The sequence below is a fragment of the Haemaphysalis longicornis genome, unplaced genomic scaffold (genome assembly GCF_048455015.1).
Source record: "Haemaphysalis longicornis isolate Haplotype H1 unplaced genomic scaffold, Haemaphysalis longicornis Haplotype H1 scaffold_6, whole genome shotgun sequence".
NCBI classification, from domain to species: Eukaryota; Metazoa; Arthropoda; class Arachnida; order Ixodida; family Ixodidae; genus Haemaphysalis; species Haemaphysalis longicornis.
Window position 1 is genome coordinate 83,982,146 of NW_027526407.1, and position 27,346 is coordinate 84,009,491.

At 48.5% G+C, this 27,346-nt stretch overlaps 1 protein-coding gene across 1 annotated transcript in view; it reads left to right on the forward strand.

The window, feature by feature from the left end:
- The window catches only part of LOC144143595 (cGMP-inhibited 3',5'-cyclic phosphodiesterase 3A-like), a 359,773-nt gene that overhangs the window by 276,337 nt on the left and 56,090 nt on the right, over window positions 1-27,346 (forward strand). Inside the window, exons 2-4 of the mRNA XM_077675414.1 lie at window positions 19,497-19,757; window positions 20,683-20,882; window positions 25,636-25,970. Coding sequence (XP_077531540.1) covers window positions 19,497-19,757; window positions 20,683-20,882; window positions 25,636-25,970 — 796 coding nt within the window. The remainder of the gene's footprint in view (window positions 1-19,496; window positions 19,758-20,682; window positions 20,883-25,635; window positions 25,971-27,346) is intronic.

A 27,346-nucleotide genomic window follows, 5' to 3' on the forward strand; every position in this document is an offset into this window, starting at 1 on the left:
TGTCTGATTTAGGTCTGCCAGTCCTGGTAGTTGCTGTTGGAGGGAACTCGCCTAATAGCCTCTGGAGTTAGCACCGAAGTGAAGAAACGGTCGCATTGGTACGTGATCACTGGGGATAAACGCCAGGATTACGGCCTTCCGAATGGCCCCTACATTAGGACAAAAGGTCAGAGTACGGAGGCAAGTCCCGAACGGCTATGGCGAAAGCTGCCTAGTGAGATGGAGAAAAGCGGCGAAGGAGAAATCCCTGCGACCTTGTTCTTTTTTTTATCTCCATGGTCAAGCCCTGGGTCGCTTGCGCAACGTCAGCGTTGAGGTCGCCTCCGTCCATCGACGTTTATGTTCTCATGAATGAACGAGGCACGCAGCGGTAAACAGGATTACTCAGGCGCAAGCCGGTCATAGTTTGCCCGAAATATCCGGCACGGCTTTGACTTTGTGTTTTCATTTGGCGGCCCGGCCCGAAATGCAACATTGATTGAGGCCGCTGTTAGGCAGCCAGGCAGCGTCTTCGCCCTTGCTGGAGTCGTTACAGCGCCTTTTCGTTTACATGATTTTATTTTCGCCATCAAGAAGGGCGTCCAAGCTGCGTTTTCGGAAGCAAACGATCGATGCTGTTCTTTGAAGTCTCAAGGGTATCCCCCTACGCGTTTTTGGTCTCTTGTAAGCCGTCTTGAATCACTTAGTTTTTCCTACTACGGGATCGTCAATGATAGCAGTTTTTATACCAGCATCTACGGCAGCCTTTCTTGTTCCAGTTGGCTGAGTTATCGCACTCTTGCTGATACAAGGGGTCCAGAGCTCTTATCTTGAAGATAACAAGTGAAGAGATGTTTTCCCCTCGGTAATCCTGCTTCCCTGTTTCCCCTAACGACTGCCACACGGAGGACTGCCGGCTGATGCACTTTTTAGGGCTTCGCGAGTGTACATTTTCGGTTTGAGCCCGTGATTTACGTTTAGGGGCTTCATGTCCGCATCAAGCGCAGCTTTCTTTTGGTGTCCTCTTTTTTTTTAGCTTTTTGTCATTCCCGTTGTCACGTGCATTCATGTTTAGAAGAAGCCCTCTTTAACTTTCCCTTTTATGCTACAATGCACGTCTTCGAAACCGTGCACGTGGCATCTAGTTACCGTTTGCACGCGCTCCTCTTATTTTGTAAGGACACCGGCATGAATTCGTCGAAGTCTCATTTGAAGTTGCAGTTCGCCCATACAAAAATATTGCATGTTCGGCTATAGAAAATCTTTTTTATGGTTGTCTTTAGCTATTTGGCCCAATAATCTTTAGACTTCTCTATGGCTGTCTTTAGCGATTCGTATCGCCATTCCTATGGGTGTCTTTAGCTTCTTCTATAACCGGTTCTACGGCTGTCTTTAGCTATTCTTATTGACATTCCTATGGGTGTCTTTAGGTTCTTCTATAGCCGGTTATATGGTTGTCTTTAGCTATTCGTATCGACATTCCTATGGGTTTCTTTAGTGACTTCTATAGCCGGTTCTGTGGTTGTCTTTAGATATTCGTATCGACATTCCTATGAGTGTCTTTAGCTTCTTCTATAGCCGGTTCTATGGCTGTCTTTAGCTCTTCTTTCCATATCGCTATGGCTATAGAAGAATCTAAAGACACCCATAGGAATGTCGATAGGAATGGCTAAAGACAGCCATAGAAATGTTTATGGCTGTCTTTAGCTCTTCTTTCCATATCGCTATGGCTATAGAAGAATCTAAAGACACCCATAGGAATGTCGATAGGAATGGCTAAAGACAGCCATAGAAATGTCTGAAGATAATTGGGCCAAATAGCTAAAGACAACCATAAGAAGGTTTTTCAATAGCCGACCATACAATGTTTTTGCATGGGCTGCAGCCAGAAGAGAATCACCACTACTTGAAACACAGCGACAGCAGCAGCCGCTGAGAAATTTTAGCACGCTGCCATGCCTTGCAGATCTCTAGAACATCTCCTGTGGCACTTAGGTGCATTCTGTAATATATGCTCCGTGAACACTTCAGCGATATAGGGGGAGTGCGAGGTTGCGATTGCAAACACTTCGCCAGTTTTCATTCACAAAAGGCTTAAACACAGGCATTCAAGGAAAGCAAAATCAAGGGGTTTATTCATTCCATTCATCAAATAAATGGCTACTATCTACGCTACTTCACCACCAGTAAACAGTTGTTCACATACGCCGATCTAAAAACACAGCACACGCATTCCAACACTCTGGCTCAAGCTTAAGTGACTCGCTCGACAGCCACACTACGTGGCACATTCCCCGCGAACGCCCGCCGAGACACAAATACATACAGGTGGTGGGTAGTCCACAGAAAAGAAAGCACTCAGAAGTCGTTCATTACACTCAGTACTCAACGCACACAGCTGCAAGTTCGGTGGCTAAAATGGAAATGCACTCTCAATTAAACAATGAAGATGGTCGCACACAATGCAATGATAAAAAAAACGTTTTTCAAGTTCACTCAATTAGTTCCTTGTAAGTTTTCTCAGTTCGCGAAAAAATGATTTTTGTCACATCACCGCGGCCAAATCTTCACTTCTGTCTACGTTGTAGTGCCCATGTGGTGCAGGGTAGTTTAGAAAAGTATTCGTGAACACCAAAAAAAGTCCTGCATTTCTCGCACTATAGAGTCTCTTCAGTTCGTAAGATCACTCACCCTAGAGTTTTGCGTACGATGAAATTCCTGTTACAGTATCGCAGGTATCCATTTTCGCGTGACTTGAAGTTGATGTTGAATTAATCGTAACACTGTCACCGTAAACACCGAAATTTACGACACCAAAAAGCGACACATTTGCTTGGCGTCACACCATCTACACGAGCACATTGCCGTCGAGTCGAAATTTCCAGCACCAGGCAACACGTGCCATGCCCGCGCACATGAGCAAGGAGACGAAATTTGGCTGACTGAGTACATCCAGGTATAAGCAGGTCCATCGCGATAGCAAATAGTGCGGGGATACATGCCCATCTTTCGATCTTTTTCTACCTTGTTCGCTGGTAATTATTTTTTCTGGTAAATACAAGATCGCTTAACGTTTTGTTTTCTTCATCCGAAAAAAAGTTGTATCTGTTCTAAGTACTCAGGGAACATTGTGTGTCACTAGCATTGCTGCGCGCAGGAATACTAACACAGCGCGGGTCGCACGGCCGTGTCCTTCGGTAACCATAGCCAAAACCAGTATATGTCAAACAAACAACAGAAAATAAAACAGGAAGCAGGGGTGTCCCCTCTACCCTTTCATCGCTCCCCAGAATTTCTTCACCGCGCCTCCTTCGGTCCGGCGTGGGTCGCTCTCCCCCTTTCTCAATGACTAATCTGAAAGTGGGGTCCGCGGGAGAAAGAATGCGGTTGTTCGCAGCTTCCACCATATTTCTGAGAGAGCGTACCGTGGGCCGCGAAAGCTATTTCCAATCTGCTTCGACGCTGTGAGGGCCGTTTTCAGAGAAGCCCGCTTTTTCACTTGACCACGGCAGCGGAGGGCCACAGAGGAATTATTCTACGAAATTATACGTCTTTCGGTCAACGTTCATTTGCAAGCTTTGCGGACGCGCAGTATCCAAAGTTGCAACCTGAATTTGAGCGTTAATCAGTAGCTTCCTTTAATTGTACTTTTCCCGTATTGTTGGTATAATAAGTACCTAACCTTATTGAACAAATACGTTCATATAACCGGCCGATCAACCTCATCATCGTTATCCAATCTGTGTTGTAGATGTAGCTAGGTAAATCATGAGTATATGAATTTCGCGTCATAAGTCATATTGAAACCAGCAGAATAAGATTTAATGGTTGCTCGAATTATACCTTTATAGGCTAACACTTTTCGATTAGCGGCTGTAAACTTGGAGCCTTATGTTACTATGTAGTTAGCTAAAGAAGCCTTTATGAATGCAGGCTTGTAAGTTCTGCGCAAACGCTTTCTTAATGCCGGCAAAATGTTGCTTAATTATCACACATCTAAAGGTTTACAATTATATATTGTACTGTACCCAGCCTCAGAAGCTTTTATGGCTGCCTCTCTTTAGCTTTAAAGCAAATTCTCTCCAATAGCTAGCAGAAGACATCCGTATGGTTCCAAGTTTGTAGACTTAGAGCTAAACAACGGCCCATAGCCAGCCAAATGAGCTTTTATGGCTTTCTCTCTATAGCTTTAGGACGAACTCTTTTCAATAGCTGGCAAAAGACAGCTCAATGGTTTGAAGTCTGTAGACTTAGTACGAAACAACGGCCTATAGCGAGCCGAATGAGCTTTTATGGCTTTCTTTCTATAGCTTTAGGACGAACTCTGTTCAATAGCTGGCAAAAGACAGCTGAATGGTTTTGAGTCTGTAGACTTCAAGCTAAACAATGGTCTATAGCCAGCCAAAAGAGCTTTGCCGCGGCTGGTCTATAGAACTAAAGCCATACATATTTCTTTAGCTGGCTACAGTTACCTGAATAGCTGTGACTCTATAGACTAAACACACTGGGATGTTCTATAATCGTCTAAAGAGAATTGTATGGTTTACAGTCTTTGGTGCAGGATCTATAAAAACTTCAATAGCTGCCTATAGCCTAATTTATGCCTTTTTATGGGTGACCATAGAGACCCATAGGCGGCCATAGCTCACCATACATTTTTCAATAGACGCCCATAAGGCATTTTTGTATGGGCGTTTATTTGAGTCATATTACAAACACAGTTCATATGAGACTGGAAGCGCGAAGAAGAACTTGTCTCAAGGGCAACTTGGCAAAGCCCCACGCTCCCACAGGTGGCATAGCGCAGCAGCGTCCGAATAGCTCAGGGGAAAAAGAAACAGTCAATACAATAAATAGAGCAATCAATACAGTGGTGCTCGAAACAATGAATAGAGCAGTAATGCATTCACGAAAGTACAGGTGAGCCAATGGCGTAACGCAGTCCGCGCGTTTGCGATGCGGACGAAGGAAAAAACATAATGGTTTGTTACTCTTGCTAGCTGGTGTGCTGTACGCTGCACAAGCAAGGAAGAAAGGGTGTAGAAAGAAGGCAGGAAAGTTAACCTGGCTAAAGCCTGGTTTGCTATCCTGCACATGGGAAAAGGAAAACAGGCAAAAAAGAGAAAAGAAAAAATGAAGAGAAATTGGAGTAGACACGTATGCACAGCGCTGAAACACTGACACTGACAGACACTGGAGGCGTTCAGTCTATGGTCTGGTGTTGAAGTTCGTCGCCCGTAGAAAGCGTAACACTTCCTTAGTCGCCTGCTGCTACATTAGCCACATTAGCCACATTCTGCTACATTGGCTACATTAGCCCCTCTTTTCATCATCATCATCATCATCATCATGGCGAATTTTGTTTTTAGGTGATTTCAGAGGTTTTCATTGCTGCTGGCTCCTTACTGTAGTGCTAGTATTCGGCTAATTATTTCATTTTTCCGGTCAATTTTGGAGTAAAAGTACAAAAAACAATGACTGATCAGCTCGCCGACTTCGTTAAATTAAGGTTAACCGCCGCGACGTTTCGTTGCGCAGAGGTCGCAAACACGTAGGCTTCAATGTGGTACCTACTCGGTCTATTTCAAGCGAAACAGTCGCTCACATCGAGTACTCTAACCACGACTGTGCCGACATGTCCTTCATATTTTTTTATCACATCGTTGGGCGTGGCTACGCTCTGAAAAACCCCGAAAACATGCAAGCATTGGTATGAGTTGTGAATGCGAAAACGGGAGTATCCAGCTGACACCTGAGCCTCTTTGCGTCCGCCTCAGATGGTCGAAGGGCGTCGTAATCTTGCCGCTTGCGTTTCTTCACGTTTTGCCTTGTCCTAACGCTTTCGAATGGCTTCCATCTGTCTCCTACGCGCTGCGCCTCTGCTCGTTCCTGCGCCGTGTGATGGGAGAGTTGACGATGATGGCTAATTTTGTTGCGTGTCCATTCACTCGTGCGGCTGCATTCAGCTCCTCGAGGAGAAGTCATGTGAATTTGCCAGTCCTGAGTGAACATGAACATTACTAATGACCTTATTACGTAAACTTGTGAATGTGTGACCTGTTTCACTTACCCCTGCACCCATAATTTCGCCCGCCCCACCCAGGGTGCTTGTGCCACCCTTTCGATTAATAAAGTTTTTAACACGAAATTGTTTTATTCCCGGATACACGGAGATCTCGCTGACGTCATTTCCGTCACGGAAGTGACGCCAGTACAACGAACCAGGCGGCCTGTAAAGGGTGCACCCCTGCACACAGGGTCCTCTTGCGGAGAAGCAATCTTTAGAAATAAAGAGTACGTTATACTTAGAGTTGTTCATTTTCAGGTTTTAAATTTTAACACGAAAGTGTTTTATGCCGCGATACCCCAAGATTTCACTGACGTCATATCCGTCACGGAAATGACGCCAGTACACCTTTGTCGAAGCGACCCGCGAGAAAAGCGTCGCTCGCCAAGCACACCCACAAGACAGCCGCCGACCCGCAAATCATGCTCAGCTGCAGGTTTCGCTGTACAGTTTGCTTTCGTGTTCCACTCATTCCTATGACAGGAATCAATCAGTTTTTTACTACTATTTCCCTACCGTCATCTGCAACGTACTGCCGCGGACGGCCACCTCTGCTACTGCCAAGTTTAAGCTCGCGCTGTGGAACGCCTCGGGCTATGGAACTCTTTTCAAAGAGGGGACACTGGCTTTTTCGCTCTGTTGGCTAATAATGCCTCCGCATAGCAAATTGAACTTCTCACCTCCCCCCCCCCCCTTCAGGGTTGAACTAAAACCAGAGAAATACCGCCGCCAACGTACTTCTCCATTTCCTCCCCACCGCTTCTACATAACTCCTTCCCTGAAAGTCCTTGCCGGCACCCCTCTTTCTCCGTCATCTGCTCTGGCCTATCGGCAAATTGGCGCTTCCTGAGCTCATTTTCATCATTTCGCCACACGAGCGCCCCGGGCACTAGGCGCAACTGGTCGCTCTCTCTGGGCAGAGGCGTTGACGATGCCAGCGCCCCCTCCTCGCTGGCGGCCTCCTCTCGCCGCATCGGAAACGTTAGTCGGGGAGGCTGCAGGAAGGGACGCAGTGCCGGTTTCTGTTGATAATGTTCCCGCACTCCGCGGCCGAGGGGCTTTTACGACACTTTCGTTATTGGGTCCGCTCGATGGCCTGCCCTGCCTACGTCGCACACGATTTCCCTTGCAGGCCTTGTTATGCTTTCGCCCGGACGCCCAGCTCTGCGCCGGGCCAACGCCGCCGCAGCCGTGATGGTGCTGGCGGTGTCGTTCACTTTTACGACAAGCGCCCTTCCTTTACTGTCCACGCCCGATCCGCTCTTTGCATCAGCGCGCCGTCGCAGTGGGGGTGGCCGCCACTGCTGCGTCTACCAGAGTGCTCGCTCTGGGAGTGCGTCGAGGGAGTGAAGGCCCCACTGAATGTGATGGGAAGAAACAAAAGCAACGCTGTAGCGTCTGGGCACCCCGCTGACTTTTCTGTTTAACGTCGCTGGTTTTGGGTGTTGAGAAAACCGTACATTTGCGCTTAGGGTGGACTCTGTCGCTGCCCTGTACTGGAAGAGTTCGGAGTTGAAGACTGGAAAACGAGTAATCGTTAAGTGGTCATTCACCCAAGACAGCGAGGCTTACATCGCTTTTAAAGAGACTGCAGCCTTCGGCGCCACTAGTGTCGCAGCATTATAACCAGGGCTGCCGCGTGAGTTGCGACGTACATTACATTTGATGCAGCTAAAGCTTTGATATATCTGCCTCTGATTACGCCCACGGTTCAGTATCATTATGTCTTGAAACTCTAGCGGGCGACAACTTTTCTTTCTGGTGTAATTGAAATTTTGCCCTGAGCACACCCTGTAGGGGAAAGCTTGCGTGGTGTACGCTGCATTCTGGCCTAATTGCGGTATGTGCGCCTTTCAAAGGATGCAATCGACTAGGACTGGGTTCTCGCTCATCGACGGCGTTAACCTTGCGATCCGGAAAGATCCACAACAGCCAGCGTGCGCTTCAGATTCCCGCAACAGCCCTACGCTACTTCAATGCCGGAGCTCGGCAAGCCCAGCTATTACCTTTTTAAAGCGAAAGCTTTTTTAGTCGGACCGATAGCGTCCCGTCAGAAACCTAATGACCCTCCGCGGTGGCTCAGTGGCTAAGGCGTTGCGCTGCTGAGCACGAGGTTGCGGGTTCGATTCCCGGCCGCGGAGGCCGCTTATCTGATGGAGGCGAAAAGCAAAAACGCCCGTGTGTACGAGATTTCGGCGCACGTTAAAGATCCCCAGGTGGTCAAAATTAATCCGGAGCCCTCCACTACGGTGCGCCTCATCGCCATCGTTGCATCGGCGCGTTAAACTCTACAATCAATCAATCAAATCAGAAACCTAATGCATTTCCCCATATACCGTTTGGTCGACCGGGAAGCTCTAATAAGAGGGTGTTACAGCAGAGCGGAGAGCCGGTCCCGGTACGGTACCCGGTACACCTTCGCATGCGCACAACCAGTTTTTCCGGCTCTGCGCACGCGCAGTAACGCCGGTCGCCTTCCGGTTACCGTACCGGGACCGGTTCTACGCTCTGCCATAACTCTAATATCTGTGGACCCACGGCGCATGCGTGAAACCGGGCTTCCATTCTGTCAAAACGGTTACTTGAAAATCGCGAATAAGTAAAGGTTCTAGATAACACAATACGCGCATCGATCATGAAGCAGGAGCACAATAGTATACCTTTATCTCGTAAACCAGGTATCGGTATACCTTTAGATCGTTCGTAGATCTGCGCGAAAAATCGTCGCATGGGCTCGTTCTTCGCTTGCGATTCGGGTGCTTGAAGGTTTGACTATCGATTGTACTCACTTTCAGCGGAGGTTGGGGCACTTTTAGCGAAGATTTTGACGCACTTTTGACACACTGTTGCTTTTAGAAAGCTTTCTTCGCTCGTCTCCCAGCTTCCTTCACGAAGGAATCGTAATTTTTTTACTAGTTCCTGTACGGCATCTGATGTCTGCTATTTCGACTTTCTCGTTTGGAAAATTACTTTTGTGTGTTCCCTGTGCGGTAGGGGGCTCATTTACTTCATTTCGATGGTGGACTCCACGAGACTTGTCGAGCCAACTGCATGAAAACTGATCTGCTGACTCGTGGCGACACGTTTCGGACATAATGGGCGAGCTAGAAAACAAGGTAGCATTTGATTGATTGATTGATTGATTGATTGATTGATTGATTGATTGATTGATTGATTGATTGATTGATTGATTGATTGATTGATTGATTGATTGATTGATTGATTGATTGATTGATTGATTGATTGATTGATTGATTGATTGATTGATTGATTGATTGATTGATTGATTGATTGATTGATTGATTGATTGATTGATTGATTGATTGATTGATTGATTGATTGATTGATTGATTGATTGATTGATTGATTGATTGATTGATTGATTGATTGATTGATTGATTGATTGATTGATTGATTGATTGATTGATTGATTGATTGATTGATTGATTGATTGATTGATTGATTGATTGATTGATTGATTGATTGATTGATTGATTGATTGATTGATTGATTGATTGATTGATTGATTGATTGATTGATTGATTGATTGATTGATTGATTGATTGATTGATTGATTGATTGATTGATTGATTGATTGATTGATTGATTGATTGATTGATTGATTGATTGATTGATTGATTGATTGATTGATTGATTGATTGATTGATTGATTGATTGATTGATTGATTGATTGATTGATTGATTGATTGATTGATTGATTGATTGATTGATTGATTGATTGATTGATTGATTGATTGATTGATTGATTGATTGATTGATTGATTGATTGATTGATTGATTGATTGATTGATTGATTGATTGATTGATTGATTGATTGATTGATTGATTGATTGATTGATTGATTGATTGATTGATTGATTGATTGATTGATTGATTGATTGATTGATTGATTGATTGATTGATTGATTGATTGATTGATTGATTGATTGATTGATTGATTGATTGTAGGGTTCAACGCGCCGACGCTACACCGGCGATGAGGCCCGCCGTAGTGAAGGGCTTCGGGTTAATTCTGACCACCTGGGTATCTTCAACGTGCGCCGAAATCTCGAACACACGGGCGTTTTTGCTTTTGGCCGAAAGAAAGGAAAAACCAAGCGACCGCACTCATCGATGCGTTCTGTCCCTATCGCCGTGTGCTGTTCGCGAACATCGCTGACATGTAACGAAGGTGAAGGCATAAGGGAAGAGAAAATTCCATGAGAAATAAGTTGTTCTTGAATGTATATTGTTTCCGTGAACTTGCATAGTACGGTATTGTCCCCGGCACCAATAAAAAAATAAAACCCAGTCCATTACTTCGTGGAGCGCAAAAAACGGACAACGATAGAAGGAGGCGACGGGCACAAACGCTACACCAAGTCATGGATCATCGTTGACCAACAAACCCAAGCACAAACCTTACTAAACCCAGTTCTACTCAGTGTGAAACCTGCTGAAACAGCAGCAGGGTTTGTAGTTGGGCAAGTTGGTACATAAGTTTAAGAAAACAGCGCGAAGTACGAGACAAAGGGGACGAAGACTGGTGTAGTCTTCGTCTTCCCTTTGTCCCGTGCTTCGCGCTGTTTTGTTAAAGGCAAGAGCGTCAACAAGCACTCGACCGAAAACGGCAGCGCCATCGCCGCACAAATTCTGCGGTTGGCGCGAAGAAACCGGCAGCTAATCATAACCGGCGGGGGGCTCTCTCCGCTCTCCCTCCCCTAGCGGGAGGAAGAGGAACTGCCACCTACGAGACCACTGCGCCATCTATCGGTGGGTCTGGGAAAAACACGACCTACAGCAGACGGACAAAAAGGCTCGACCAACAACAGCTCTGTTGTTAAAATAGCATCTCGCATTGTTTTCCCGCCTAGATGGGTAAGCATTGAAGATACGTAGTCGGAATATTCCCAGCGGGCACCAGCGTAGAGCTGAACGCAACAGCGTTTCCGCAAGTTTCCAATAGCCTTAAAATGTGGAGGGCAGTCCGTAGCTTGAAACTAGTCTAGTATCTGCATAGCGCTTGATGTTAACCAAAATACTTTATTGGTGCTGTGTTTGTAGCCGTTGTTTTTATTCTCCTTGCTTTGTTTTCGTAGCATACCCGCCGTGGCGGCTCAGTGGCTAAGGCGCTGCGCTGCTGAGCACGAGGTCGCGGGTTCGATTCCCGGCCGCGGCGGGAGCTTTTCTGGTGGAGGCGAAAAGCAAAAACGCCCGTGTTTTCGAGATTTCGGCGCACGTTAAAGATCCCCAGGTGGTCGAAATCAATCCGCAGCCCTCCGCGCTACGAAATCAATCCGCAGCTACGGCGTGCCTTATCGCCTGCGTTGCGTCAGCGCGTTAAACCTTACAATCACTCAATCAATTCTTATCGTAGAATATTGCATAAATTCAGGAAGGGGGGAATTTACCGGCACGTTCTGGCGCATTATGATATCGCGACAAATGGCACCGCAACGCACACCCAAAGGTCACTGAACAACCCAAAATTTTAAGCAATAATACCGGTATGCATTAAGTCACTCACGGGTTGTCAACACTCGTTGTCACGCGTTGACAGGACTGATGGCATCCTGTCAAAAAAACTAATGCACTTACCCATGTAGCGGTTGGTCGACCGAAGAGCTCTGATAAGATCTCTGTACACAGAGCGCATGCGTGAAACCGGGATTCCGAAATGTCCAAACGGTTACTTGAACATCGAGAAAAAGGAGATAAGACAATGCACACATCGATCATGAAAAAGGAGTACAATGGTACGCTTTACCCCACAAACCACGTATGGGTATGCAGTCAGATCGTTCGTAGATGCGTTTGCTTAGTGCGCAAAAAATCGTTGCATGGGTTTGTTCTTTGTGATTTGGGACTTGGAAGGTGTGACGATCGATTGGACGCACTTTCAATGAAGGTTGGACGCACTTTTGACGCAGTCTTGGAGTGAGAAAGCTTTCGCGATCTTCTCAACTTTCTTAAAAAAAATTTTTTAGGTTAGGATTAGGAAAAACTTTATTTGTGCCTGTAAAACGACTAAGCGCCGCGACGTAGGCCCCGCGTCGGTCGTTCTAGGGATTGCCGTTACTAGGCGCAGTGCCAACGCTGCCCGTTACAGGGTCGGCTGGCCTGTGCTTTTCGATGCACCCCGGACTTTCTGGACGGCCCAGAGTAGAGTGTCCTTGTCGCTACTGCGTGTAGCGTCCTGGAGCTGCGGCGGATAAGTTCTTGACTGAGCTTCGTTTGGAAACCTCGCACAGTCCCAGAAAATGTGCCACTGGTCTGCCAGACTGTTGCGAACCAGGGTAGGGTAGCGTGGTCGAAGTGGACCGTGGTTGGTGTCGTGCCGGGGCAGTCACGATGACGAAGTTGAAGGATGAGAAAACTTTATGTACAAGTATTTACATCTCGGTATCAGAGAACGGGCAGTGCGCTCCTGTGCGCGAGAGATTAAATAGGCGCGTTGGGTCCGTTCCCCTTCACCCCTTTTCTCGGCTGACGTCAGGACGCACCAATCACAAAATCCATGGCACTGATAGTAGCGCCCCCCCCCGTACAAACACACGCACACACGCACGCACGAATGACCGGCTCCTCTCCTGCTCAGGTGAACGTTATGTTGCCGCCGCCGTGGCAATCCGCCTGGGGTCCCTTTGTCCAGGTGATGTTGCACCACCATGAAGATGTCTTGTATCCCTCTGTGATAATATTCGTCGGGTGGCTTGTTGAAGACGTCTCTAGCGTCGTCAAACACGCCACAAAAAGGGCATGACAATGAGGCGCGGGCACGCCGCCAAAGTTTGCAGTGCGGGGCGCCAAGCACTGCTATTGTCAGCACCGCCGCTGGCCGGTTGGCGCTTGAGGGGCCACGAGGTCGCTGAAAGGCTATTGTCAAGTAGCCGCATAGTTCGCCACTGTGAACACGCCGGGTCCTGGAAAGTCGATGAAGAAAGACCGGCAGCAGGTTTTTGGGTGGTTGACCCGAGCGCTGAAGCCGGGTTGCGTAACAGCATCGCAACACAGACCCACACGACACACTTGACACCCGCCCGTCGAATAAAGTTCTGGATGAAACCTGTGCGGCGTTGCCGGAGCGAGGATGGACCCGGTCTGGAGCTGTCGTAGTAGAACTGCCTCCTCCCGGCTCAGGCCGTGGGGGGGGGGGGGGGGGGGGGGGGGTGGCATGACCCGTCGAGCCTGGCGGTAGGCCTTGGTGATCTCGTTGTAGCTCACGAGGCGGTCTTTGTTCGCGAACGGTCGGTCTCGGAGGAGCGGAGGGTAAGTGCTCGCGCCTCCGAGTGTGCCGTCTCGTTGTGGTTGAGTGCAGTTGCGCATTCGCCCATGTGCGCCGGAAACCACTTGACACCAACTTCTCTGCCCTGGAGCCTTGCCTTGCCGATGATGGCGGCCGCCTTGGCGCAAACGCTACCTTTAGCGCTGTTGCGTACGGCCATTCTCGAGTCACTGAGCACTGTGCGGCACTCAGCCTCGGAGATGGCCAGGGCGATGGCGACCTCCTCGGCGACCGTGGCTTCGGTGCACCGTACACTCGTAGTCGTGGTCTAGGTGGTTTGAAGTTAGCGTACATGGTGATTAGAGCGCAAAACAAACCGTCTTGTTTATCACTGTAATCTATGCATCCTTACTAAATAACCCAGATCAGCACATTTCTGGGGCTGGGGCCATTCTCAAACAGATTCGCCCAGTGAAATATAGCGTACAGGGCGCAGCAAGGGGTTTGTCGGCGACCAGCTCTGTAGATCCTGTCGAGGACGCCAGTCGAACCGCGAAAAAAAAATTGTGCCACCTTCGAACTTTAGATAAGAATACTGATGAAACTGAGGATATCGTAGTCTTCATTTTGATTTTTTTTTAGGTCTGCCTCTTTCTTAAGAGAAAGATGGTTAAAAAGCGAAGCTTTCCTCATGCAAACTGCGCCAAATCCATTCTATCCACCAGTCTAAAGTTGAAAATCCAAACTGCCAAAATCCGAAGCCAGAGACCGCGTAAACTCAGCCAAAGTCCAAAGCCAACACCCGCGCTACGACCTCAAATGAAATGCTGTGCGCCCCGAATGCGATGACAGTGCAATAGGACAGACGCCAGTTTCATATCGCGAGGGACGCGGGTTCGATTCCGTCCACGAGAAGTGTCTTTTTTTTCTCGAGGCGCGCACTCCCCACACCTGCGCGTCGTCTCCTTGCCAGCTCCCCACTTTCCCTCACAGTTCTCGGCCTAGCGTCATCCTGCCCTCTACTTTGCCGCGCCGAGTTTTGAGCGATGCCAGGCACGGATGGAACTCAAGCTTACGCAGCTCGACTGTCTAAGGCCGGGTTCAGACTGTTGCCGCAACTGTCGTAATAACTTTAAATAATGACGTCATTTCACGCATCATCCAACCGAACTGCGTGACACGCCGTTTTTTTACGTTCCTAGATCACGATATGGCTTCTGCTTCGGTAGTCTGAACATAGCCAAAAGAGTGTGCCATTCGGCTCGAATATCGCTTAGCGTTAACCTTGGACGCCTTGGATGTCTACCGGCGGTAAGCACTCGGCGCGCCGCCTGTCGGTGGTGACGGCCGGCCTGCTGCAAAGGTGCGGTGGCGTCGCGCACGCGCGCCCACTCGACGACGCGGGAGGAGGCACTTTTATCGCCCAGGGCCCTTCGGCGGCGGCAGACTGCCTGGCTGCGTCGATCGCGGCGGCGGCGGATTCCAATTTCCGGGCAGGGTAATTAGGCCTCCTCCGGCCGCTCTCCTTCGGGTACGCCTGTTGCCGCGCGCACCTCTGCCGCTCTTGAGCGTGTTTCTCTTTGTGCTGAGGCAAGAACGGCCTCACGCCCACTTTCAGCGCGGGAGCTCTTTCTTTCCCCGGCCTGGCGTTAAATGAGACTAGCGTGTTTTCGGCCGCTTTCCGCCACTTCGGCCTGTCCCCCTTTCCCCGTGCCGAGGTCCTCCTGCCCTTTCACTTTTCTGCGGTGCGCGTCCTCGCCCGGACACCTTTATTTGCAGTAGGGAGCAGGGCTCAAGATGACAGCGGCGACAGGATGAAAAGGCCTTCTTGAGGTGTTTGTTTTTTGCTATTTTTTTCTTGTCAGTTTGTTTGCGTACCTAACGGGTCGTAATGTGGGAAGGAAAGCTTACCGAAAGAGGCAGGGATGGCTTTTTCAGGTGTGTTTTTTTTTTTTCACTCTCTAACAACCAATCTTGCAATGGAAACTGTCGAAACGCTGAGGAAAACCCGAAAGGGGATATTTTTGTTGAATGCTAACGTTACTTGATGTGCCTTCAGATTGCGGGGGCGTACTGAAAGGCCCTTTTATAATTAAGAGACCAGGTCTTTTAGGCTTGTTTCTAAAGGAAATTTGATCAGAGCTCATCTGAACCGAACCAGGCAAAATTTCTGGTCCGTATGAGTTCTGTTGATTTTGTATCTTTCGGCCTGGCGGCGGCTTGTTCGATTCGATGCCGCTTGAAACTACACTATATGTTGGTTTACCTTCATTTGAGACTTACCTTTCTGTGCGGTGAAACTGGAACTGAAGCTGCTTTTTTCAGTGCTACTGTTTACAATGATGGATCTGAACAGCGTAACATAATCGCGGTCACTGAGTGTATAACTGCAGCGACGTACACGTCTACCAAACTGCAGGGGCGCGCAGCTCCGTCAATACAAGTGGAAATCAGATATGTGTACGGAACTGCAGCATGCATTGAAAATATAAACCGCTATGAGCCAAGGGTATTATGGGAAAACTATATAGGATCCAGTTCTAGAGAGAGAGAGAGAGAGAGAGGATAAATTTAATGAAAAATGCCAGCCGAGACGCCGCTCTGGCTTGCTATGCCAGATGATAGAACAAAGAATACAGAAAAAATAATTACAAACATGAAAAGATGTGGGATGATGTACACAAAATTCTCACTAACATACAAAAGATGCAGGAAGCTCACATTAACGGGTAAGACTTGAAAGTAGTGAGGCTGTACGCAATCTTCACGACCATTATGACGGTGTAAGTCCACGATTGCAGCCGCAACGACCTACCTTTACTCCACCTTTGTTGCTATAACGGCGAAGAAGAAGCAAATCGGCTGCAATAGTGGACGGCGCGAGGAGGGGTTCTTCTTCCACGAACGAGAGAGAGAAGGCTTTTTAATGTAAACTGGTGAGGTCAGCCCTGCTAGGGACAAGGCTTGCTACACCAGATGGTGGTGAATATTAGACATTAGGGTTACAGCAGGAAGAAGATAAACAAGAAGCGTTGAAAAAAAAGGAAAGTAAAAACAAGAGAAATCTGCCAGCAGAGTCCGGACCTAAAAATACAATTGAAAAGAGAATCGTAAACACTGAAACAAAACGAAAAGTAAACGACGCGAAAAAAACGATTCCCCTCTGTGCCGGACTTGCGCTGTGCGTGAGACTGTCGATCACTTGCTGTGTGTCTGCCCTCGATTCGCTACTGCGCGGAAAACTGCAGCGACCTCCCTCTCTCGTGTACGCCATGGAGGCAGTCTGGAACTTCGTCATTTTCCACGAACGAATGAACGAATTAAACTAGGCGCCGAAGGTGAGACGTGTACACTATAACGAGTTCTGGCTCTATCAGGTGGCGTAATACCTCTCCCTGCAGTCGCGGCCGAGTGAGTAAGCCGTTTGACTCACGGGTGTTAACTCACGGTCTTGGCCGAATAGGTAAGACGACTGACTCTGCCAAACCGATTTGCCGTGCTGTCCGTTGTTGGAGTTTGACTTTGTCGTGTTGGCCTCCGAAGTTTCAGTCTTTTGCACATCGGTTTACGGAAGGCTCCGCTGCAACACCAAGTCTAACGCTTAGTGTGAGGTTTCTTTACTTCCTTTGAAGCCAATGTTGCCAAATCTCCCAAAGTGGTTATGCTTGTCTTGACGAACGTGCGCTCGAGGCGCGCGTGCACGAGCGCTCGGCATTTTCTTGGTATTTTTAACTGGGGACACCATACTCAAACAAAACGTTTTTCACAGAACTCTCTCCGTTTCTGTGCTCCGACCAAACACCAAGAGAGCTTCAGTTGCACGTGTAGCCTGACCGGGACCCGAGCAAGGACCCAAAACAGCCGTCAACTCGAGTCCCGCACCAAGCGGCCTGCACATGTATAGTATGAGTTTCTGCATGTGCACAGTGTAAGCAATGCTAAAATGGGGGCTAGTTGGTTTTGCATATTCTTGAACCGCGCTGTTTTAAAACAGCACAAGGAAATAGCCCACAGGACGAGACGAAGCGCGAACTAACAACTGACTTATTTTTCACAACACACACAGTTATACATAAAAAGACACTGGTCCGAACCAACGATATAAATTAATAACAAAGGCAGTCGGGCCGCTGCGTCAACACGAGGCTCAGAGAGCATAGGAGTAACTGCCAGCAGATTACTCACCCGCGGAGGCTCGCCGATCATTGCCACCATTGCCACCAATGTCCCAGCGTTCCAGACTTCACCAAGAAAAGTGTCATCGGCCGAGGCAGGGAGAAGATGGAAAGAGAGATTCTCGAAGCCTTCACTATCAAGAAAACAAACGCTTGCATAAGCATGCCGACAGCTACCCTCGCAGATAGCGAGGTGGAATTCCTTACACCTGCGCAGAGGCGCTGAGACCATAGGGTGTCTTTGACGGGTTGAAATTTCTTTGTTATCAATTTATATTGTTGATTCGGACCAGTGTCTTTTTTATGTATAGCTGTGTGTGTTGTGAAAAATAAATCAGTTGTTAGTTCACGCTTCGTCTCGTCCTGTGTAAAGTTTCCTTGTCCTGTTTGAAAACAGCGGGGTTCAAGAAGATGCACAGTGTACTTTGAACACACGCGTACAACATGATGAATGTCTTCTCGTGTGCCGCATGTGGAGCAAGAGGGGGATGATGTCTGCTGGATTTTGTAAAGGTAATGCCCATGGTAGGCCACATTCAAGCGCAGTCTACGCAGAATGGCTTCCTCGCGCTTGCTAAGCCTTGGTCAAGTGCAGCAGTTGTTCAATCCGCGTTGTCCATATGCTGCAAGTTCTGAACACTTACGTCCGCTTGCATCAAAGCAGCAGAAACCTACTCCTGCCACAGCTGCAACCGTGTAATAAAGTGCGTGGTGCCAAATATTCGTCGTCGTTTTACTTGTCTGTGTTTTTATGTGTATCTTGAAGCATCGCCTGCATAGGCGACTGGCGCTCTCTTCTTTTGTGGCTTTTGTATTTCGTGCAGCGCACTGTTCTTTAGCTGGTGTGGTGGGTTGCAGCTTGGCGGTCATCTCCATTCTCGCCTTAAGTAGGCACGAAAGGCTGAAAGAACTGCGCGTCTTCTATTTTTATAAGTAATATTTAAACGCTGCCACCTTCACTCCATGTTACTACTTCCCCAAAACCAGTGTTATGCGTCGCTGGGGTGCAGCTGCGCCGTCACGTCTTCTCTCGTGCGCTTCGCAACGCGAGGCTTACAGGTGCCATCCACTGTGCCTGTAACCAACGCCAGATTGTTTTTACGCAAGGGTAAAGAAGTGATTTCGCATTAATTCATTTGGTTAGGAGCCTCACTGTAAAAAGCAATGTACAGAGTGCAATGTGCCTTGTACATTTGCTTTCTGTACACTGTCACGTGCCCGCTATAAAGATGGTCACATGACTTCGCCAGCGGGATTTAACTCGTACGGACTTATCAGTGGACACAGCCGAAGGAAGCAAAAGTGTCTACACGTATCATTTATTGCTAACTGCAAGCGTAAACTGCTTGAGTCGGCTACTTTATCTTTTTAGGTCATTGCCCCAGTTTGCGGACAATCGCCGTATCAACAACAGCCCAATAAAACAACTAATGGAAGATCCATCAATTGATATTTAGGAAACTGCAGCATTTCAGCCCACTCCCTCGTGAACTTGTGGGTGGGACCGATGCGAATTCCATTCTCCGGCTTTAGGAGCTCCCAACAGGGACGCCCCTCCCAAACCATGCTAACCGTGCTTCGCGTTGTAACCACCTCACTTGTCGAGTTTGCTCGCTCTAGTTGCGGCTTTGGCTGGCTATTGCTCTTTTTTGTCCACCAGTATCGGCATTTCATCGCCGTCGTTCGCCTCCCCTCCTAGTTTCGCCGTATACTCGGCCCTGCACTTGTTTAACATTCCCTATTCGGTATTGAAGCTACATAGAAGCGGTGACGGGCGTGTCGAGACGCTGTACGACAGGCGCGTCCTCCACCGTCCGACTGGCAGCGATGCGGACGCAGCACCACCACAGCCAATGTCGCTGCCGGCTCGGCTTGACGTCACCCCTCTCCACACGTGCGCTGTCGTTCTTCGTTCTTCTCCCTCTCTCTGTCCGCGGATCAACGACGCGAACCTTTGCCGACGTTGCCGACATTGATGCTTCAGTAAAGAGTCGAAGCGTTTGAGTCGCCTCCGCTCATCTTCTCGTATCCTCGTCTCGGTGTCGCGCAGGGTTCGAGCTCGACGGTGGACGTTGCCCTGCTGGCCGAGGCTCACGGCCTCGTGACGGACATGCTGCTCGACCCGAACCTGCCGCCGCACGTGGTGAGCGGCCTGCGCGCACTGGCCACGCTGCTGTCGCCGCCCAGCCACGGGCCGCCGCAGCCCCGGCCCAGGCCCGGGGGCGCCTCCGTCTCGCTGGCCGATTTCAACTGCGGCTCGGACACCGAGGAGATTCCCTACACCGGAGAAAGACCGTCGGCACTGCCCAAGGTGCGCTGCTTCCACGCGTATCGCATTCTTTGGCTACTTACTGAGATGGGGTTTTGGGGAGGTTCTGTCGACCGGGGTTGTCGTGCTGCGATGATTTCTCCTGATGCGAAAGTCCACTAGCGGAATCTACGGGCCTTTGTAACAGCGATCTCTGAAGACGAAGTATAGATGGGCAAAAACTTCCTGATACCCCGGAGGCTGGGTACAGGAGCGTCTGAAATGTCATTCGAATGACATTTGAGTCCAATGTTGTTCGAGGTTTTAAACTTCGTACGTTGAAAATTTCGAAGGCTATTTGAATACAATGTCATTTCAAACCCCCGTATAGCAGAGGTATAAACCAGTGAACTGGTGTCAATTAATTGGTTTATGCATGTCACCAGTGCTTAGAGCTGAAGTAGCCTTGGGCATATTCAAGGCATATACAAATAAACACGTAGCGTTTCAGTTACGAAAGGCTGGTTAAGATAGGCCCGCGACTGAGCTGGGTATGGTCTGTGAAGAACGACATTAGGCACGTTTTCTGTTGCTGTAATTTCGTGCCCACTAGCTGCATGATTTCACCACTAATTATAAGGGTTGTTTTGACCCTTGTCATTCTCTTTTTCTCTTTTCGCCTCACTATATTCACCCCATCTCATCGAACAAGCCCTGCCATTACAGGGGCTAACCTCTTCAGTGTTCATAAAGCTTTGTCTCTCTGTGAGGCTTACACTTGGCGTGGCTGCACTGGTTTTAAGCTCAACCCTTACAAACGATAACAGTGAGCATCGATCGCATTATCATTTCTTCAAATAGAACTAGAGATTCACATTCGGTTTAGCACAAAAGTCTTCCAGCGTACTTTTCGCGGCCCGGTCGTGGGGATTTTGGTTGTGCCTGGCTGTGCTTCCCTCGCGAACTGTCCGCATTGGCGCATGCGCAGCGACTGCGCCGCAATCTTCCTCCGAGCCTGCTCCGGCGGATGTCGACGAGCACGTGGACGACGACGACCTCGGCGACGGGAATGCCCACGCTGGAGCCAGAGCCCAGCCGAAAGAGGAGCACTAGTTTCAGGCACGCGGCAGCCGCCGCCGAGGGGTCGCAGCACCAGCAGTTCCTCGCCAACCATGCGGCAGCGTCCAGGTCAGAGACGACTCATGCACGCTCAACCCGTATACCGCTTATTAAACGAACAGCCAACCGATTTTCGCGGAGCATATGCCCCTCGTTCTAAATAAAAAGCCATCCGGCAAAACACCTTGACCAGAATCGGCAGTGCTCATAGGGTCATAGAACGTTCGACAGCGGATCTCTTACATCTACCTGCCTTGCGTAGGCTGCTGAAACGGATGCTGGCAACCATCGCAGTGAGCCGTGCAGCAACATACTTTAAACTGTGTGCGACATGAAAATGGGTATTTGAAAACTTGCCCTTAGTTAAGGAGGAAGAAAAGGTGTAGAAGGAAGGCAGGAAAGTGAACCTGGCTAGAGCCTGGTTCGCCATTCTGCACGTAGGGAAGGGAAAATGGGAGAAAAAAAGAAAGCAGAGAATGGAAAAAGTTGGAGCAGTCAGGTATGTCCAGCGTTGAAGCACTAAACGTTCAAGTTCAGTGATTGCCACTGGAGGCGTTCAGTCTTTAGTCTGGTGTTTAAGTTCGTCACCCGTAGAAAGCGTAAGGGTTCCTCAGTCGCCTTCTGAGCGGATGACAGAGAAGGCCAGTAGCACAGAATCTTCTCCTCCGAAAATGACCGCCGAGAGTCCAGGTTACAATAATAAAGTGTAGTCTTTCCTATTCCTTTATGCGGTTTCTGTATCGCGCATTGAAACCGACGGAGCTGTTTGTATATACGTAGTTGTGTCGCGTTTAGATGCTACATGGCGCCACCCTCCCGATTTCAAAAAGTTTAGTGCGGCATTACAGCTATATTCGACAATTTATCTATAGGGGGCTTCTTCTGGTTAGCCCACTATATGCAACGTTGGCTTTCATACGAGCTACAGGACATCCACTTCGCAAAAGGCGGATGGCTGTCCCTTTTAAAGAACACTCAACCCGACTAGCGGGGTATTTGTGACTGCACTGTGTAGTTAAACTAACCTGGCTCTCATTAGCGTAGAAATTTGGGCTTGTTGGTACATAACTTTCAAACATCTAGCGCAGGAGACGGGAGACACAGACAAGTAGACACGCATGGCGCTAACTTCCAACAGCTTTATTGAAAACGATATCACACATATATAGGCAAGAATCCCGTGACGTCACACACATGCGTATCTCAGCGCGAACGCAAGTAGGCAATCTCTTTTTCTGATAATTTGAGAGAAGTCGAACAAAAATGAACAAGATGGACTACTAGTTATGCGCTGTAACACATGTACAGATTGCAGACCATTCCTTGATAAATGTTTTAATATTGGTAAGAGTAAGGACAAGGGTACACGTGAAATCATTGAGGCGGAAAAGATAACTAGGTTAGGAAGCTCCTGTGTAAGTTCGACTTCTCTCAAATTGTCAGAAAAAGAGTTTGCCTACTTGCGTTCGCGCTGAGGTACGCATGTGTGTGACGTCACGGGATTCTTGCCTATATATGTGTGATATCGTTTTCAATAAAGCTGTTGGAAGTTAGAGCCGTGCGTGTCTACTTGTCTGTGTCTTTCGTCTTCTGCGCTACATGTTTGAAAGTAACCTGGCTCTCTTTTTTGCAAATTAACAAGTCTGCAGATCCTGAATTGGCTTACCCTTAATGCTCAGGGAAGAGGAACGCGGTGATATGTTAGGGGGCGCCCCACGAACTACCACAACGACCTCATGAAGGTCCCCTAGGGCGTCCCATAAGTCCGCAATGTAGTTTCAAGCTACGCCACCGTTGGGAATTTCGGTTTTGTTCAGTTTGTTTGTGCATGGCTAGTGCAGATTACAGAGGTTACTATCTGTTAAGTTTCACCCTACCTACTTTGGAGTGTGTCATCTCATTTGACCGTTCCACGTCGAAGTAAATGGTTATGAAACGGAGCGCAACTTTTAAATGCAAGTTTTTAGAAAGATGCTCGTAAACTGACAAAACACTCATAACATGACCGACACAGCCGTATCTTCCACCAGATGAAGCAACTCGACAACGCTTAAAGCTATCTTAGCGTCCCTTCAAGGTCTTTAACAAACGTTACGGTAAGCCAAAGGCACAAACTGGGAGTTCTGAGATTTTCGACACCGAGATCGAATGCATGCCTTCGCTATGAAGACTTGCTGCCGTATTTATGTTTGAGTCGCAGCTCCCGATACGACAGTTTCTGGTGCAACTATTGTCTCTCACCTCCGGACATGCTGAGGTGAGATCTGGCTTCTTCCAATCATGAGACCTCACCACTTGAACGCAAAGCTGACAATCTTCCATAGTATTATAAGCATTACCAGTCGATATTAATCATTACTATGCAACTAAAACATTGTTTTAGTAGCTTACCGTAATTGACTGGAATGGTGAAGTCTTGGTAAAACGCCAAAATGGCGCCTAATGTGACCGATATTCATCATTCTTTTATAAACGTTTGACTTGCTACAGAACTGTTTCGCAAGGTGTTTTTATTGACGACTATTCCTCCGCGCTTTTACGCAGGTAAACCGCTTCTAAGGCAGCTATCTGCATGCTATACGTGAAACCTCTTCTTATGGATCCCTTTATAGACCTTCGTTCCGGTAACAATGCTTAGTTTCTACAACCAACGTGAAAAGGAATAACAGGAGCAGTGCAGGCGCAAGCATGCGCAATCAAGGACTTTACATTTTTCAGGTGGGGTATTCGAATAATGGGGAATTCGCAGAGTGATGTCCTACATGTCGAATGCATTATTTTCTTTCCACATGACTGCAGCCCTTCAGTACTGAAAAGTCACGTTCAGATTGAAGTGTACCATGGGTATGCCTTGAGGGAATGTTTTTTTTTAGTATCCACACTGCTTCGTGTTCTCCTCGTCAATTTTAGCGTTCTCCTAGAATTTTCTGTCCTGTGATCTGGAAGTCTAGAAGCAGAATAAATGCTAGCCGATGCCATCCCTCCCAGCCGATATTCGTCCTCCGGCGACGCCATTTCTAAAAGCAGCTTTTCTCAAGATGTTTTTGGCCAATTCTGGCTCATGGTCATACTGAACTCACGAAAAAAGATGACAAGTTTGGCGCTTATTGAGTTCACTGCGTAATTTTTGCATATATTAACCCTAAAATTGCCAACACCTGATGCCATTGGTGGATAGATTCGGTGGCGTATGCAGAATGTTTTCGCGTTGACGTTTTCTCCACCATATATTCAAATTATTCTTAAAGCAACACTGACACGAAAATTTTATGTTACACTTTTATTGCTTTTATCGATGCTTAATGGTCTAGTGAACCTGAAACAGCACTTCAAATACTTCAGCGAGTGATAGTTAATTACACTGAACGGCCTGAAAATCGTTTGTTTCAAATTCCCCCGCTTTCATGCCAAACGGCGCATATGACAGAATCCCGGCCTCACCTCACCGCTTTGTGCGGACGTCACCGGCGCCCGCTTGAGAGGGTGTTGCGCCCGCTCGCCGCAGGTGGGGCCGCGCGCGTGAAGTGACGTCACGAGTTTTTGACGAGCGCTGTCGCGTCACTTCTTTTGGCTTCACGGGGTGATGTCACGCTGATGTCCATTTGCTGAGTGCCGCTCCGCGCGCTGCTCCGTCGGCCCGATAAATGAGATCCAATTGAACTATGTTCTTCGCGTCGCAGGCCGCTCATATTTCAACCAGGGTATTCCGTTGAGTGAAGGAAGCGAACTGTGCAACAATAATAACGCCGAAAATTGGTGTCAGTGCTCCTTTAAATACCTTTCCTCCGCTATCAAGTACTTTCACTACACTTCAACGTGAAGGCGGCTTGGCATACAAAGAAGGAATTCTGTAGTGCATCGCATTTGTTCTCCACATGGGAATATGGAGCAATCAGTGACTGCACCAATAAAATACGGACACAATTTGCTCGGGCAGAAATTGGAATATCAACGCAATATCTACCGCCTGTCAACTTAAAGGGTTCATGCAGACAAAATACAACCCAGTTGAATATGAAATAAATAGCCTTTTGTAATTCACCAAGCTCTATTTCAGCCACAAGGAACGTTTCTCTTCAAATCCAAAAACTGCAAGAAATGTTGAAAAGCTTGCAAATTTCGTGCTACAGCGGCGTAACATTGGCAGGAGTGACATAACATCGGCCAGAACTAAAAACACAGTCATCAGTGTGTTAACGGCACGTTAGCATTGAAGTGATACAATCAAATGGAAATAGAGGTCCCACTACAACGGCCTAATAACGTTTCTTAGCGGTGGCTTAGATCGACGGCCGCCAATCACCCAAACTAGATTGTGTGACGTCATACAGAATTCGCCTGAAAGTAACTGGGTATCGCCACTGCTACATCTGTTTTCTTTACGATCTCAGTTATTGGTTTTGAGGTTTGCCATCAAATTAGCATAGCAATTGTCGTGAGAAAGATCTCTTTGTAATGATTCAAATTTGTATTTTGTCTCCGTGACTCCTTTAAGTAGCTACCCAAGCAACCACGGACGTCCGTCGAACGTCCGAAAAACATCCGAACATCCAATGCCAACTTTGGACACCCACTGCACGTCCACTGTACGTCAGTGTTTTGATGTACATTTGTGGCCGTACCGTGGACGTCCAGCAGCGGATATACGAAGGACACATACTTTCGTATGTCCGATGGACGTCCGCCCGTGGACGTTCAAAGTTACCACGAAGCATCAAATAACGGCGTAAGCCAAAAGGGGGTCAATGAACGAGTCAGTTATATGATCTTCTTGCCCGTCTGGTGGTGGACACTAAGATAGCGCGTTTTTTTTTTTCTGCAGCGGTTCGTCCGGTAGCCGGCCGGGCGGCGCGCCTCCTTCGGGGGGCGGCCCGGCGCTGCAGCCGAAGGGGCGCTCGTTCTCCACGACGGCCATTCCGTCGTCGGCGCTGACGCGGCGCGGGGTGCGCGAGCGCAAGACGGTCTGCAGCCTCCACCCGCTCAGCCTGACGGCCGGTGCGGCGGGCGAGGCCGCGGACGAGGGGGCCGGCCCTGCAGCACCGCCGCCGCTGCCGTCGGTGCGCCGGCTGCACACCTCCGACTACGACTCCAGCAACGACTCGCCCAGCGGGTCGGACACCAACGACCCGGCGGCCGGGCCACTGCCCAACGTGCTGGGTGAGCGAGCGCTCACCACGGCGCTACAGGGGCGCCCTCCACTCGTCCCGTGGAGGCCATTGGAATATAATCCTGAATAACCAGGGCCGACATGGCCCTCTTCACCATGTCTTCCCGGTATCCAATCTCCTCGGCGGCCTGAAGAGGTTTTCACACTGGGTGGGGATGGGCCTACGTCTTGGGTTGTTCCGCACTCCCGTTCCTGGAGCTACAGGGGGCCGGACGTTCCACAGAAATTGCAAAGTTAGGAATATTGAGGGTGGTACCACAAATTGGAGGAGGAGGCTGTGGGCTTAGACATTCGTGTGTAGCCTTATTGGAGTGCTAAAGTACTTTCGCAGTTTGCTGAAACAGCACATTACTAGTTGGGGCTCAAGAAGAGGAGTACATACGGCAGGCGCTGAGTACAGACGCAGTTCTTCGGATCGCGCGTCTAGTAACGTGCTGTTTAAACTAAATGAACTCTATTTTCCATCTTTCCTAGTTGTGGCGGTGGCTTGAGAGTGGACTACGCGGACGAACAGGGTATACAGCGATGACTTGTCTCGGTCTTAAGCCCCGTTTGCAGTGACCCGACGAGGGCGCGTTGAGTCGAAATAAACAGGTTTTTTGAACTCGGCACCCCGATGTATAAGCGGACGGGTTGGTTCGGAGAGCCGTCGCGGCGAGTCCAGTCGACCCGAAGGCAGGGGGCAGGTTGGCTCCTTCGTCGGGCTGAGTCGACGGGTCGCGGGGAGCAGAATACCGTATTTGCGCGGTTCTAACGCACCCCCCAATCGTAACGCGCGGATAAGTTAGCGAAGAAAATTTTGAAAAAAAAAAAAATAATTCGACACTGACGGTACTGCGCCGATGAAAAAGACATGAAATCACGTACCTGAAGGAACATTTTATTTGGCGTGTGCAGCTCTGGGAGCCAAAAATGATTCGGTTTCAGAGGATTGCTCATCGGGCTCCTTCTGGAAATTAAGTTATCCTGGGGAGCATTGAAGCTGTTTGCGATTTCAAGTGTTGCGATATTCATAATTATAGGTGTTATGGGCTAATTTCAGAATCACAAAAAAATGTGCAACAGCTGACCAAGGTACGCGGCATGCCATTGAGTAATTAGTGTGCCGAAATTCATTCACGTGGGGTTACCGGATTGTTTTTATTGGATTGAGTTGGATTTTGGGGGACTTCGTGTCCGCCGCATGGCAATGTCGCTGGCGGCTTTAGAGCCTTTTTCGGTTTTGATCCCAATTGTAACGCGCTCACAAATATTTAGGCTACCTTTTAGCAAAAGAGGGTGCGCATTAGAATCGTGAAAATACGGTAACTCTTTTTTCCGGGACCCCTCCGCTCCCCTCACCTCGATTCTTTGAACGGGGTTCTTA